This window comes from Dendrobates tinctorius, unplaced genomic scaffold (assembly GCF_039654945.1).
Source record: "Dendrobates tinctorius isolate UK_male_01 unplaced genomic scaffold, ASM3965494v1 ptg000102l, whole genome shotgun sequence".
Lineage (NCBI taxonomy): Eukaryota > Metazoa > Chordata > Amphibia > Anura > Dendrobatidae > Dendrobates > Dendrobates tinctorius.
Window position 1 is genome coordinate 19,894,526 of NW_027361770.1, and position 13,081 is coordinate 19,907,606.

At 43.0% G+C, this 13,081-nt stretch overlaps 1 protein-coding gene across 1 annotated transcript in view; it reads right to left on the reverse strand.

The window, feature by feature from the left end:
* Positions 1 to 3,981: 3,981 nt before the first annotated feature.
* The window catches only part of RPRD1A (regulation of nuclear pre-mRNA domain containing 1A), an 84,445-nt gene continuing 75,345 nt past the window's right edge, over positions 3,982 to 13,081 (reverse strand). The window contains exon 7 of the mRNA XM_073587769.1: positions 3,982 to 4,459. Coding sequence (XP_073443870.1) covers positions 4,310 to 4,459 — 150 coding nt within the window. The 3' untranslated portion in view covers positions 3,982 to 4,309. The remainder of the gene's footprint in view (positions 4,460 to 13,081) is intronic.

The window sequence follows — 13,081 nt, forward strand, 5'->3', positions numbered from 1 at the left end:
GGCTTTAAAAAAACAACAAAAAAAGTTTTGTGAACTGTGCCAGTGAAAAGAATCAACATCAAATTAGATTGTTGTGAATCCCCAAATAAAATGATCATCTTTATTTTAACAAGATTTTGTAATTTAATGGGCTAGATTTACTAATTCTGTCTAATACACAATGTACACTCGGCAATCTGAAAAGTTGCCAAGTGTATCACAGCAGCTCACATAGTATGGTGCATCTTACAATAGACCTTTAATCCAAGCCCCCACCTTTTCGCTAACCTCCAAGATGAGCGTTAGTGATAACACGTTATCCCAGCACATTTGCTTATCTGAGCATGCTCAGGTGTCATCCGAGTATCTTGGGCGTGCCCGAATAGTATGTTCCTGGGACATCTTGCATGCACTGCTATTTTGGGGTCTAGCCACAGATTTTCAGTAATCTTCAGATAAGGGGACTGTGAGGGCCTATGTAAAACCTTCAGCTTGCACCTTTTTGTGGATTTTGATGTGTGCCTAGGATCATTATCCACTTGTAGAAGCCATCCTCTTTTCAACTTCAGTTTTGTTTTTTTGTTTTTACAGATGTTGTGTTTGCATTAAGATTTTGTTGATATTTCATTGAATGCATTGATGCACCCCCATGCTTTATGGTTAACAACATGATATTTCCCTTTTATCTCCACACATACGTTCTTTTGCATATTATTAAAGCTGAATTTTATGGTGAGGACGCAGGAGAGGTTTTGTTCTGATGACTCATGAATGCATTTTTGTGCAGGTGTCTCTGAACAGTAGAACAATGTACAACTCCAGAGTCTGCTAAATCTTTGTGAAAGACTTTTGCAGTCAAGAGGGGGTTCTGATTTGCCTCTCTAGCAATCCTACAAGCAGCTCTCTCCAAAATTTTGCTTGGTCTTCAAGACCTTATCTTGACCTCCACTGTTCTTGTTAACTGCCATTTCTTAATTACATTTCTGAGGAATGGGCAACTTGAAAACACTTTGCTATCTTCTACTAGCCTTCTCCTGCTTTGTGGACCTCCACCATTTTTATTTTCAGAGTGCTAGACAGCTGTTTAGAAGAATCCTTTCCAACTGTTTTTTTGGCACTAGGTTAAGGCTCATTCACATGTCAGTATTTGGTCAGCATTTTGCATCAGTGATTGTATGCCAAAGCCATGAATGAAAGTTACCTAGAAAAAATATAATTGAAAGACTGACTCCTGTTCTTTGTTTTGGAGACACTCCTGGTTATGGCATACAAATACTGATGAAATACTGATCAAAAATTCTGATGTGTGAATGAGGCCTTAGAGAAAGCTGGGTTTTTATAAAGCTAGGAAATATGCATCACCTGGCTTTTCCTATCATTGATGGTGAACAAGCTATAACCCTAACGAGCTAAGGTCTGAAACCTTGGTCAAAGTTATCCGAGCACACATCTCCAAACTTTTGCATGGCCCATTTTCCTTTTTGTATTTTTGAAAATGTAAAAAAATACAATATATATCACCTAAAATACAACATAATTGTGTCTCCTTTATCTTTAGGCTCACAATAACAGTAATTTTGACCAAGGGTGCACAAACTTTCATATGCCACTGTATGCATGATACAGCACAGGTTCACTTTGTCAGCACCATTACAGTGTATGACCCATTTGGTGCATGTGCTCGCATCCTGTTTAGGAAGGGGGTATTCGGAAGTAAGACCCACTGGAAAGTGTGCCAAACGCAATGTGAAAGCACTCTAAGGATGGAGGCAGATATCTGAGAAATAGGTAATCTTACAGCTCATCTCTTCCCCTCCCTGCGCCATGAACTAACTGACTGGAAGTTAGTATATGCACAAAACATTCTCCCATGAAAACAAATGGGTCATCTCCATGAGCAGTTCCGGTAATATAGTGCCCACCATTCATGTGCAGAGAAATATTTAATCAGGAAACAAGATATGTGCATTTTTTTTTAGAACTGTGTGTAATTTCTCTTTATGAAAAAAAGGGTTAGCAAAAAATCAAGTTACCCTCTATCCACAAGATTGGGGATAATTTACTGATCATTAGAGGTCTGACCACTGGGACCCCCAGGGATTCTGAAATTTGGGGCTCTGCAGCTTGTCCTGAGTGAAGCAGTGAACACATGCTTGGCCTCCTCTCCATTCACTGAGATAATTAGATTTTTTTTTAAATAACTAATTAAGGAATTGTATGAATTGCTAATAAAATCAAGTTTTCCCCTAGCCTTAAGGTGTGGCCAGACAAACTCCCAGGCCGGACAGCATCAGAATGTCTGAACCGCACCCCGCTACCAATGGGAATTGTAACTACTAATTTTCAATGTTTTCATATTTGATTCTATTGTTTTGAAATGCTTATCTGGGGGAGAGGGGAGTGTTTTTTTTAATGAATGTTTTAGTGCCTACACTTTAATGTCAAAAATGCAATACAAATGTCACAAAAAAATCATATTTACAAATTTAACAGTGGGGAGAAAAGTGTAGGTCTATTGGAGTAAAATGCCACAACTTGCCAGAAAAAAAAGCCTAACCTAGAACATGCTGTGATTTTCAACCAAAAATACAGTAAGTGGAAAAAAAAAGCCCACTGAAACAAATAATGCTTCTTTTGCATTTAATATTTCCATACTGACTCCCACCAAACTTTGGAGTTTTCTTTTTTTTTTTAAATCTCTAGAATTTTTTTATTGTCACACACAAAATGCTCAACAACAAATAACCAAATAAAGCATGCATTTGAAATAACCAGAATAAATGTAAAGAAACTTGGTATTAAAACCAAGTTTAAGATCTCACTTGCATTTGAAACGCGTCTAGTATTTTTCCCCCCATGTCCCCCCCTTTAACTATACATGTATTGAGGTGGTTGTTTTTGTTTTATTTTTCCCACCTATAATTGTAAAAAAGAAAAATACATTTTTTAATCTTGGAAATAAAGACTTTACTATTTTAAATATACTATGGATTCATGGATTAGCAGCCGGATCAACTCTTCCTTTTCCTGATTTGAAATGAATGGTAAAGGGGTTGTCCACTTTCAGACAACGTTCCGCCGCTGCAGTAGTTTGTCAAAAAAGAGTAAACCGTGCTGTAATTACTTTTTCTGTTCCACAGGCGGATCTCCACCGTTGCTCCTGGTGTCTGGCATTGGCTGCAATGCTTATGTCACGTCAACAGCACGGCAGCCAAACATTGAGCTTAGTGGCTCTGAAAGAGGCATTCTGTCTAACTGGCAGAGCCGCTGAGCTCAAGGATTGGCTGCCGTGCTGTTGACGTGACAAAGCCAGACATTGTGATCAGCGTCGAACTCTCTGGACATGGGGAAGGTGAGTACAGCATTGTTTTTTAACAAACTGCAGCTGGGGCAGACTATTGTCTAAAAGGGGACAACCCCTTCAATGCATAGTTCATATGGCTGATTTTATGATTTTTCGCACCGATTGTACTGTTTTCTTCACCAACCTGAATTCTATTTCATTTTGTTTTCAGGGGGACTGTAATTAATATGGCACAAAAGTTGCAGCATGCAGGTACATGAAGATTAACCCCAATGAAGGGGGTTAACTAGTATATGTATCAATTGTACTGCAATATTCAAATTTGCAGCGGAAATTCATTGTAGTTCGCCTCAGATTTCTTCTGTCGACTTTCTTTCAAATCAGTGTGTGATTTGTCAGCATGTAAAATCAGGCATGTGACAAATCCTAATTGAGAATCATTTTAAGGACATTTCTTGGGTTCTAGCTATACGATGGTCACACTGCTGTTCATTTAAACCTATTGACAGTTTCATTAAAAATAGTCAAAATTTAGGGTGTGGATTGGGGCGTCAAAAATTGCCCCACACCGGGGTTAGAGATAGAGATCTAAGTTGATAGTGTGACCACATGAAACCAATCTAGGTTTATGCAAACCTATTTTTGTCCTGTTGGTAGTTTGTCATAAATATAACCAGGACTAAGAAAATATATGTATATTTGTTTGTAACGATCAAGCAATAATGTACAGATTTTAATTATAAATACAGATATGTACATACAGAAAACGGATAATTTCCACTAAACAAAGCTAAACACTTTGTACAATAGCAACCAAAGATTATGAACAGTAGTGACTTATTAAACAATATTCACAGAACAATTTGACATCCGGAATAAGAATCACATTTGAACACACTTTAAATTCATTATTTACACCTAAAAGTCTTGGGTAAACCACACTGTCATACAAAATTACTACCAAAATTCACTTTTTCTAAGCCAGAGTGTTCAGCCATCATGAAGATGTGACGTTGTGGTTTCCTGTCAATCATCACTGTATAGATCCCCAGCATATGGCAAATGGACTCTGCTGCCTGTAACATTTGGTAGACGCGAAAGATCTGGCAGACTTTGGATACGCAGACGCAGTTCTTTGCGAACTTGTGAAACTCTTGCCAGTTTGTGCTTGTACTCCTGAAAATAAAGAATTGAAGATATAAATAAATAATACCATTATTAACAACATACTGAAAAGCTGTCACTCTGCACAAGTTCAGAAAATTGAAAAAATATTCTACAGTATATGATGTCAATACTAAATTTTTATTTTTTTTACTAGCTTTGCACAATAAAAAAATTTCCTTTTCATGTATTTGAATATTTTTTTTATTTCATATTTCTTTCTGGTACAATTTGTGTTGCATAGAAATTGAGTAATATTTATTGAGGTTTAAATGAAATAAATTGAATTTTCACACCCTTAAATCACAGTTATGTCACACAAAATAATTTATAAGTAACATTTCCCACATGTCTACGTTACATAAGCACAATTTTGGAACCAACATTTTATTTTGGTTAGGAAGTTATAAGGGTTAAAAATTGACAAGCAATTTTTCATTTTTCCACCAAAATTTACAAAACTATTTTCTCTAATCCCCTCCATGACAGCACACAGGATGTTGCCTCTCCATCCTAATTAGGGACAGGAAACGAGGTTTAAATAGCCCTCCCCTTCCCACTATCCCCAGTGTTTTCTTGTCCCTAAGGGATGAAGAGGTTTTTTGCGTGCATTCCTGAGAGCTGAGCCAGCAACACTCTCTTGTATTACCTTAAAGCCGGGCAGCCTGGGTCGATCGTCCCGGACCTTCCTCCCAAGGCTGCTCCTGCCCCGGGTGGGATCGCACCATCCTCTCGCACCTGCTGGCAATGCTGAAAGGTGAGGAGTGGCTGGGGGCCTCCCGTAGCACGCCAGCTTCGTAGTCTCTCTCCCTCTCGCGCCTGCATGTTGGTGGCTCCCAGGTTCTCCGGCAGTCCTGGGCATGCATAGGAAGGGACATACACTGCCGAGAGAGGGCTCGATGTCACTTCCAGCACGTGTTCCATGGTGGAACACACCGCCATTTTGGCGAGAAATTTGAATTTCAAACTGGGAAAAGGCGCCAGATCCATCACAGAAGGGGATAGATCTCATCCTATTGGATGAGACAAAGCGCTGGGTCTCGGTTCCTGTATAAAAGGACCCGGACTGAAGACTCCATAAGGTAGAACTAAGGTTCTAATGATGGATGTTCCTTCTCTTACATCTGCATAGCCCAGCACTAACCCTGGCCCAGTGAGTATACCTGGTAAGGGTACTAGGGTAGGTCCCCTTTTGTACAGGATCCATCTTTATGGAAATTTCCCTTCTCTCTTCAAGGGAGACAAGGACCCTGCACCAAAATCAAAGGAAAAAAACTGCAAATCGCAAATGCACCATTTGCAGTTAAAAGCTTCCATCCTGCCATAAAAAGAGCTTTATGTCAGCTATGTACAAAGAAAATTGTCCAGGAAGAACAGTCATCCCTGATGGATGAAGTGAGAGGGATGGTGCAACAGGAGATCCAGTTGTCCTTAGCTACCTTCTCCCAGTCCTTTTCAGTTGGCCCCTCTCTACCCCAAAAGAGGAAATATGCCCCTGAGGATAGCTCTGACTCAGAAGCTAAAATATCAGGTCCTGAAGAATGGTTGGAGGTAGGTGAACTTACTCCGAGTTATACGGAGGATAATAAAGAATTATTCTTTTCCTCTGAGGATATGGAGGAACTACTGCTGGCAGTCAGGAATACGATGGGAGTTGAAGAGGAGAAACCATCCCGCACAGTCCAAGATGAGATGTTCGGTAGTCTGAAATCAAGAAGGAAATTGGTTTTTCCCATCCATGACAACCTTCAAAATTTTATCCTGGATGAATGGGAATTCCCAGAAAGGAAACTGAATGTCCCAAGTGATATGAAGGATCGCTTCTCTCTAGATAAAGACGTCTCTAAGTGCTGGACTGAAATCCCCAAAGTGAATATCCAGGTGGCTAGGGTAGCCAAGAAGACTAAGTTACCCTTTGAGGAATCCTCTCAACTTAAAGATCCACTTGACCGCACGATGGACAGCTTATTGAGGAAGTCTTGTGAAGCATCGGCAACCTCCTTAAAAACACCTGCGTCACGAGAACCCTATTTCTCTGGTTGCAACAATTGGAAGACCATATTAGGGGCGGTACCCCTAGGGAAGACCTTCTGGTCTCATTACCTCTCCTACAGAAAGTTACTGGATTCCTTAGAGACGCCTCAGCTGAGTCAGTTCGCATTGCTGCAAGGACGTCAGTACTCTCCAACACCACCCGAAGGGCACTATGGTTAAAGATGTGGAACATAGACATCCTGTCCAAGTCTAAATTATGCTCCATTCCCTTCAAAGAAGAATACGTGTTTTGTCCTGTGCTGGACAAATTATTGGAGGTGACCGACAAAAAGAAAAATCTTCCTGAACGAAAAACCCTCAAAAAGAGGCCATTTCCAGTTCACCACCTGACGGCACCATGGGAAGGACGCCCTTCGTATCCTTATTGGGGCAGGAAACAAGAGGTTAAAAGGACCCTCCCCTTACCACCCTTCAGTGTTTTTTCCTGTCCCACGGCGGATAGGAACGACGAGAGGAGCTCCTATACCTGACTGTATTGGGCAGATTGGCTAGGAACGGGGGGCCCAAGCCTTTCCCTTCCCGCCGCCAAGTGATCTGCGGCTGACAGTCCTAAAGGGTCCCTCAGCCTACCTCAGTGTAGCGCTGCTCCTGAGGGTCGTACCGCTTCCCCCTGCCTGGGGGCTCTCGGCTCAGGACACGCTGCCTACAGCATGCGGCGGCCCCTGGGGCAGACTTCTGGCCGCTTCCTTCCCGCGGTGGAGAGTGGCGTGCATTCCAGTGGGGGATCCCCATGTGCACTTCTGGCCGCGTCCTCCCTGTACTTCTGGGTCGTGGCCGGCATCAGTACACCGCATCAGCGTTACTTCTATAGGCCGGCCAGAGGACTTCTGGGTCATGGTCAGCAGTCCAGCGTGTGTTCCAGGAGGCCGGCTCTTTAGGAGGGCATTTTATAAATAGGGTAATTTGCGTTGTGCAGGCTACCCTACTGTCATACAGGGATGGTTTCCATTAGTTTGGATGGAGGATCCCACTAAAACAGAGGTTGGCTCAGAGCAAAGCCAGGGGCACATGAGTAAGCTTCCAAAAGAATTACCAGCTTTTAACACCTTCCATACACTTAGAAACACATAGCATGTACTCTGTCTAGTCTAGGGGGGAGACACCTGCCTTGACAGCTGCTAAAAAGGATAGCAAGGAATCAGGGAAAAATAAGATGCCCCATCTGTACAGCCAAGCTTCCCAAGACCTGGCAGAAGCACCTCTGTGAGGCTTGTACGGCGAAAATTGTCGGAGAGAAACAAGCCTCCTTAATGGCCAACATGAGATCCATAATAAGGCAGGAGGTCCAGGCTTCTATTTCAGGCCTGGGATATCTCCAGACCATGTAGTGGGACCCTCAGGGTTCTCGGAAGAGACAGTGGGAATCTGACATATCCTCGGAAGACGAGGTATCAGAGGGTTCTGACCAGGAAGAGGGGGAATCCCTTATCGACCCACCGGAAGGGGGGAAGCGGTACCTCTTTTCATCCAAGGACATAGATTAACTCCTCCGTGCAGTGCGTGATACTATACAAGTAGAAGAAACCCGAAAAGCCCACTCTATTCAGGATGAAATGTTCGGCGGTTTGGGTTCTCAGATGAGTAGAGTGTTTCCAGTGAATGCCACATCCGTTCCATGATCCTGGAGGAATGGGAAGGCGTCGAAAAGAGACTGGTGATCCCAAGAGACGTCAGACTGTCTGCCTTGTTTTTACTTCTGAAGATGTCAAGACCTGGGACGATGTTCCCAAGATAGATGTTCCCGTGGCCAAGGTGGCGTAAAGGACTTCTATCCGGTTGGAGGACTCCTCCAGCCTGAAGGACCCTATGGATCGGAAAGCAGATAGACTTCTGAAGAGAACCTGGGAGACTTAAGCAGCCATAATAAGGGTCAACATTACCGCGACATCAGTGGCCCACTCTGTGCACCTATGGGTGGAGGACTTGGAAGAGCATTTAAGAGCCAAGACTCCCAGAGACACTATTCTTAAATCCCTGCCTCTTCTAAAGCTAGCAACCTGTATTGTGAGGTCATTCTCTGGTTCACCAGTTGAGTTCTCCTTCCAGACTCCCTCTGGTGGTAACAGGAGGTAGTGAGGCTGATTTGATCGGTGGAGATCTGCCACCTGAGAATGGGGATGATGATTGGACCTCAGGAGTCACAGATTGGATTTAAGACAGCCGACGCCCTATTCAGTTGCTGGTGATTCCTTCTGGCTTGTCAGCTCTTGGTTTTCAGCTGTTCCAGTCATCTAAAGCTAAGTTTTTCTGCTAATGTTCACACTTGATTTTGTTGGTCTATTTAGTTTTTTGTGTGGTCAGCCAGCCCTGGCTGGGGGCTGTGCTGAATTTCCACTCTTATTTATCAGTATTTTGCCAATTTGCTTTTTGTCCCTTACTAGTTTGGTCTCTTTTTGCTCTGTCTCAGAATATTTCAGAGTGAAAGATATAGTGGGAGAAGTCTAGTGACTTCAGGGTTAATTTTGCTATCAGAAGTGTTGGACATTATTTTTGTAGGGTTTTTTGCAGGTTGCAGACAGTGTCTTTCCATTCTAGTTAGTTTGGGACCCATCGTTTGCTCAGCCTATTTTCCTGCCTGTGTTTGTGCCTTCATCTTGTTTCACCGTCAATACGTGCGTGGGGGCCATCTATTCCTTTGGGGTCTGCTCTGAGGCAGTTAGTTTTCCCCTTTTCATGCTTCAGGCTTAATTAGTCCTCTGGCTGTGACGAAACGTCTAGGAACATCGTAGGTACGCTCCACGGCTGCTGCTAGTTGTGTGGTAGGATCAGGGATCTGCAATCTGCATAGTTACCAACCTCTCTGGCTTTCTGTGACTTAGCTTGTTTTGCTTTTCTCTCCTCGGTGACCCATTCATAACAGAATCACCAGCCAAACTGCTGATTCTAGGGTAATCAAAAGCAGGAAAAAGTTGTTAAAAAAAAAAAAAAAAAAGTGTCAGAATTTTTTTTTTGTATATATATATTTTCCTCTTTTTTCTCTGGGGCCGTAGGAGGATTTTTTTTTCTTTTTCCTAAAGGAGATTAAGCAATTGTCTGATCATGTGGAGCAGCTGGCTGCTGAAGTGCAGGGAATTTCCACCTACCTCATTCAGTCACATGCTGCTGAACCTAAGATCCCTACTCCTGATGTGTTTTCTGGGACTCGGTCTAAATGTCAGAATTTTAAGAATAATTGTAAATTATTTCTTGCCTTGAAGCCTAACTCATCGGGGAGCTCTGTGCAGCAGGTTAAAATTGTCATCTCCTTGCTGTGCGGCGATCCCCAGGATTGGGCTTTTTCTCTGACACCTGAAAATCCTATTCTGACTAATGTGGATGCATTTTTTCAAGCCTTGGGGTTGTTGTATGATGAACCTAATGCTGTTAATCAAGCTGAGAGAACCCTGTTGTCATTAAACCAGGGTCAGGATTCTGCAGTTATATTGTCAAAAATTCCAAAAGTGGGCGGTCCTTACTACATGGAATGATAGTGCATTGTCAGCTCTCTTTTGGGTTTATCAGAGACCGTAAAAGATGTTATGGTGGGATTTCCTGTTCCCTCTGGTCTGGATGATTCTATGTCATTAGCCATTCAAGTTGATCGGCGTTTACATGAACATAAAACTAAACGGGAGGCGCTGCCACCTTTTGAACTAACGTCTGAACCTATGCAATGTGATGGGGCTTTGTCTAGGGTGCAACGTCAGGAGTTTAGAAGGCGTAATAAGCTGTGTTTTTTCTGTGGAGACGTCTCATACTATTTCTGTCTGCCCAAAATGAGAGAAACGTTTTGCACACACATTTGCTGTGGGCAGTATACAACCTAAGTTTCTTTTGGCAATTACTCTGATCTGCTCCTTATCCACGTTTTCCACGAAGGCTTTTGTGGATTCAGGAGCAGAGTTGAATCTGATGGATTTGGACTTTGCTAAACGCTGTGGTTTTTCCATGACGCCTCTGCGGACGCCTATTCCTTTGAGGGGTATTGATGCTACTCCTTTGGCGGAGAATAAACCTCAGTTTTGGACCCAGGTGACAATGCGAGTTGCCCCAGACTACCAAGAAAATTGTAAATTTTTGGTGCTTCATAATTTGCATGATGCTATTGTTCTGGGTTTTCCTTGGTTGCAAACTCAATCCAGTTTTGGATTGGAAATCTGGGTCTGTGGTGAGTTGGGGTTGTCAGTGTGTTCTTAGGGACGCTCCTGTTTTCTCCACCTCTCCTCAGTCTCATGATATTCCTGATTATCTGGCCGATTTTTCTGATGTATTTAGTGAGAGCAAGTCTGCGTCTTTGCCTCCTCATAGGAGTTATGACTGTGCAATTCAGTTGATGCCTGGGTGTAAATTTCCCAAGGGTCGGCTTTCAACTTATCAGTACCCGAACACGATGCTATGCGATCCTATATTAAGGAGTCATTGGAGAAGGGTCATATTAGACCATCCCCGTCACCTTTAGGTGCTGTTTTTTTTGTGGCCAAGAAAGATGGTTCATTAAGACTGTGTATTGATTATCGTTCCCTTAACAAGATGACGGTTAAATATCAGTACCCGTTACCTCTGATGTCTGATTTATTCTCCAGAGTTAAGAGTGCCTGCTGGTTTACTAAGCTTGACCTCAGGGGGGCGTATAATCTTATTCGCATCAAGCACGGGGATGAATGGAAGACGGCGTTTAATACTCCGGAGGGAAATTTTGAGTACCTGGTGATGCCTTTTGGGCTCACTAATGCCCCTTCTGTCTTCCAGTCCTTTATGAATATTTTCCGTGACTTTGTGGATAAGTTTTTGATCATCTATCTGGATGATATTTTGATCTTTTCTAGTGATTGGGATTCTCATGTGGAACATGTCCGGACTGTGTTCTGGATTTTGAGGGAGAATTCCCTGTTTGTTAAGGGATCGAAATGCCTCTTTGGTGTACAGAGGATTTCACTTTTGGGATTTATCTTATCTCCATCGACTATTGAAATGGACCCGGCCATGGTACAGGCCATTTATGATTGGGTTCAGCCTACTTCTTTGAAGGCCCTCCAGAAGTTTTTGGGTTTTGCTAATTTCTATCGTAAATTTATAGGTAATTTTTCTGGTATTGTCAAACCACTGACTGATCTGACCAAGAAGGGCGCTGATGTGCTGAATTGGTCTCCCGAGGCTATCTCAGCATTTCAGGAGCTTAAGCAGAGATTTACTTCAGCTCCAGTTTTACGGCAACCTGATGTCTCACTTCCATTTCAGGTGGAGGTATAGATGCTTCTGAGATTGCTGCAGGAGCTGTTTTGTCCCAAAAAGACCCTGTGACTTCTAAGATGAATCCCTGTGCCTTCTTTTCTCTAAAGTTCTCCCCATCTGAACGCAACTATGACGTGGGGAATTGGGAATTGTTGGCCATGAAGTGGGCATTTGAGGAGTGGAGACATTGGTTGGAGGGTGCTAGACATCAAGTTGTGGTCCTCACCGATCACAAGAATTTGATTTATTTGGAGTCGGCCAAACACTTGAATCCTAGACAGGCTAGATGGGCCTTGTTTTTCACGCGTTTTAATTTTGTGGTCTCTTTTCTTCCGGGCACTAAGAATGTTAAGGCAGACGCCCTTTCTAGGAGTTTCTTTGCCGATTCTGTTAGTGTGACCGAGCCTACTACCATCCTAGGTGAGGGGGTAGTTCTTTCTGCCATTTCACCCGATTTGAGACGCGCCCTGGAGGATTTTCAGGAGGATAAACCTGAGCGTTGCCCTATGGGAAAATTGTATGTTCCTGACCAGTGGAGAAAGAGAGTGATGTCTGTCATTCATTGCTCCGCATTGGCCGGTCATCCAGGTACTTTTGGTAGCAGAGATTTGGTGAGTCGGTCCTTTTGGTGGCCTGCCTTATCTCGTGACGTCAGTAATTTTGTACAGTCCTGTGGGACTTGTTCTCAGTCTAAACCCTGTTCTCATTCTAGTGGGTTGCTGATGCCCTTGCCTGTGCCCAAGAGGCCATGGACCCATATCTCAATGGATTTTATTTCTGATCTTCCTGTCTCTCAGAGAATGACTTATCTGGGTGATTTGTGATAGATTTTCAAAGATGGTGCATCTTGTACCACTCCCAAAGTTGCCATCTTCCGCTGAGTTGGTGCCCTTGTTTTTACAACAGGTGGTTCGGTTACATGGGATTCCTGAGAACATTGTGTCCGACAGAGGAGTCCAGTTTGTTTCCAGATTCTGGAAAGCCTTTTGTTCCAATCTGGGAATTCAGTTATCCTTCTCCTTCGCGTTTCATCCCCAGACCAATGGACAGACTGAGAGAACAAACCAGACCTTGGAGTCTTATTTGAGATGTTTTATATCTGCTGATCAGGATGATTGGGTCTCATTTTTGCCCTTGGCCGAATTCGCACTGGACAATAGAGCTAGTTCTGCGACTTTGATGTCACCCTTTTTCTGTAATTTTGGGTTTCATCCTCGATTCTCTTCAGGGCAAGTGGAATCTTCATCCTGCCCAGGTGTGGACACTGTGGTTAAGAGAATGCAGCAGATATAGGACCAAGTGGTGGATAAGTTGTCACTCTCTCAGGAAAAGGCCCAGCGATTTTCCAACCGGCATAGGACCATTGGT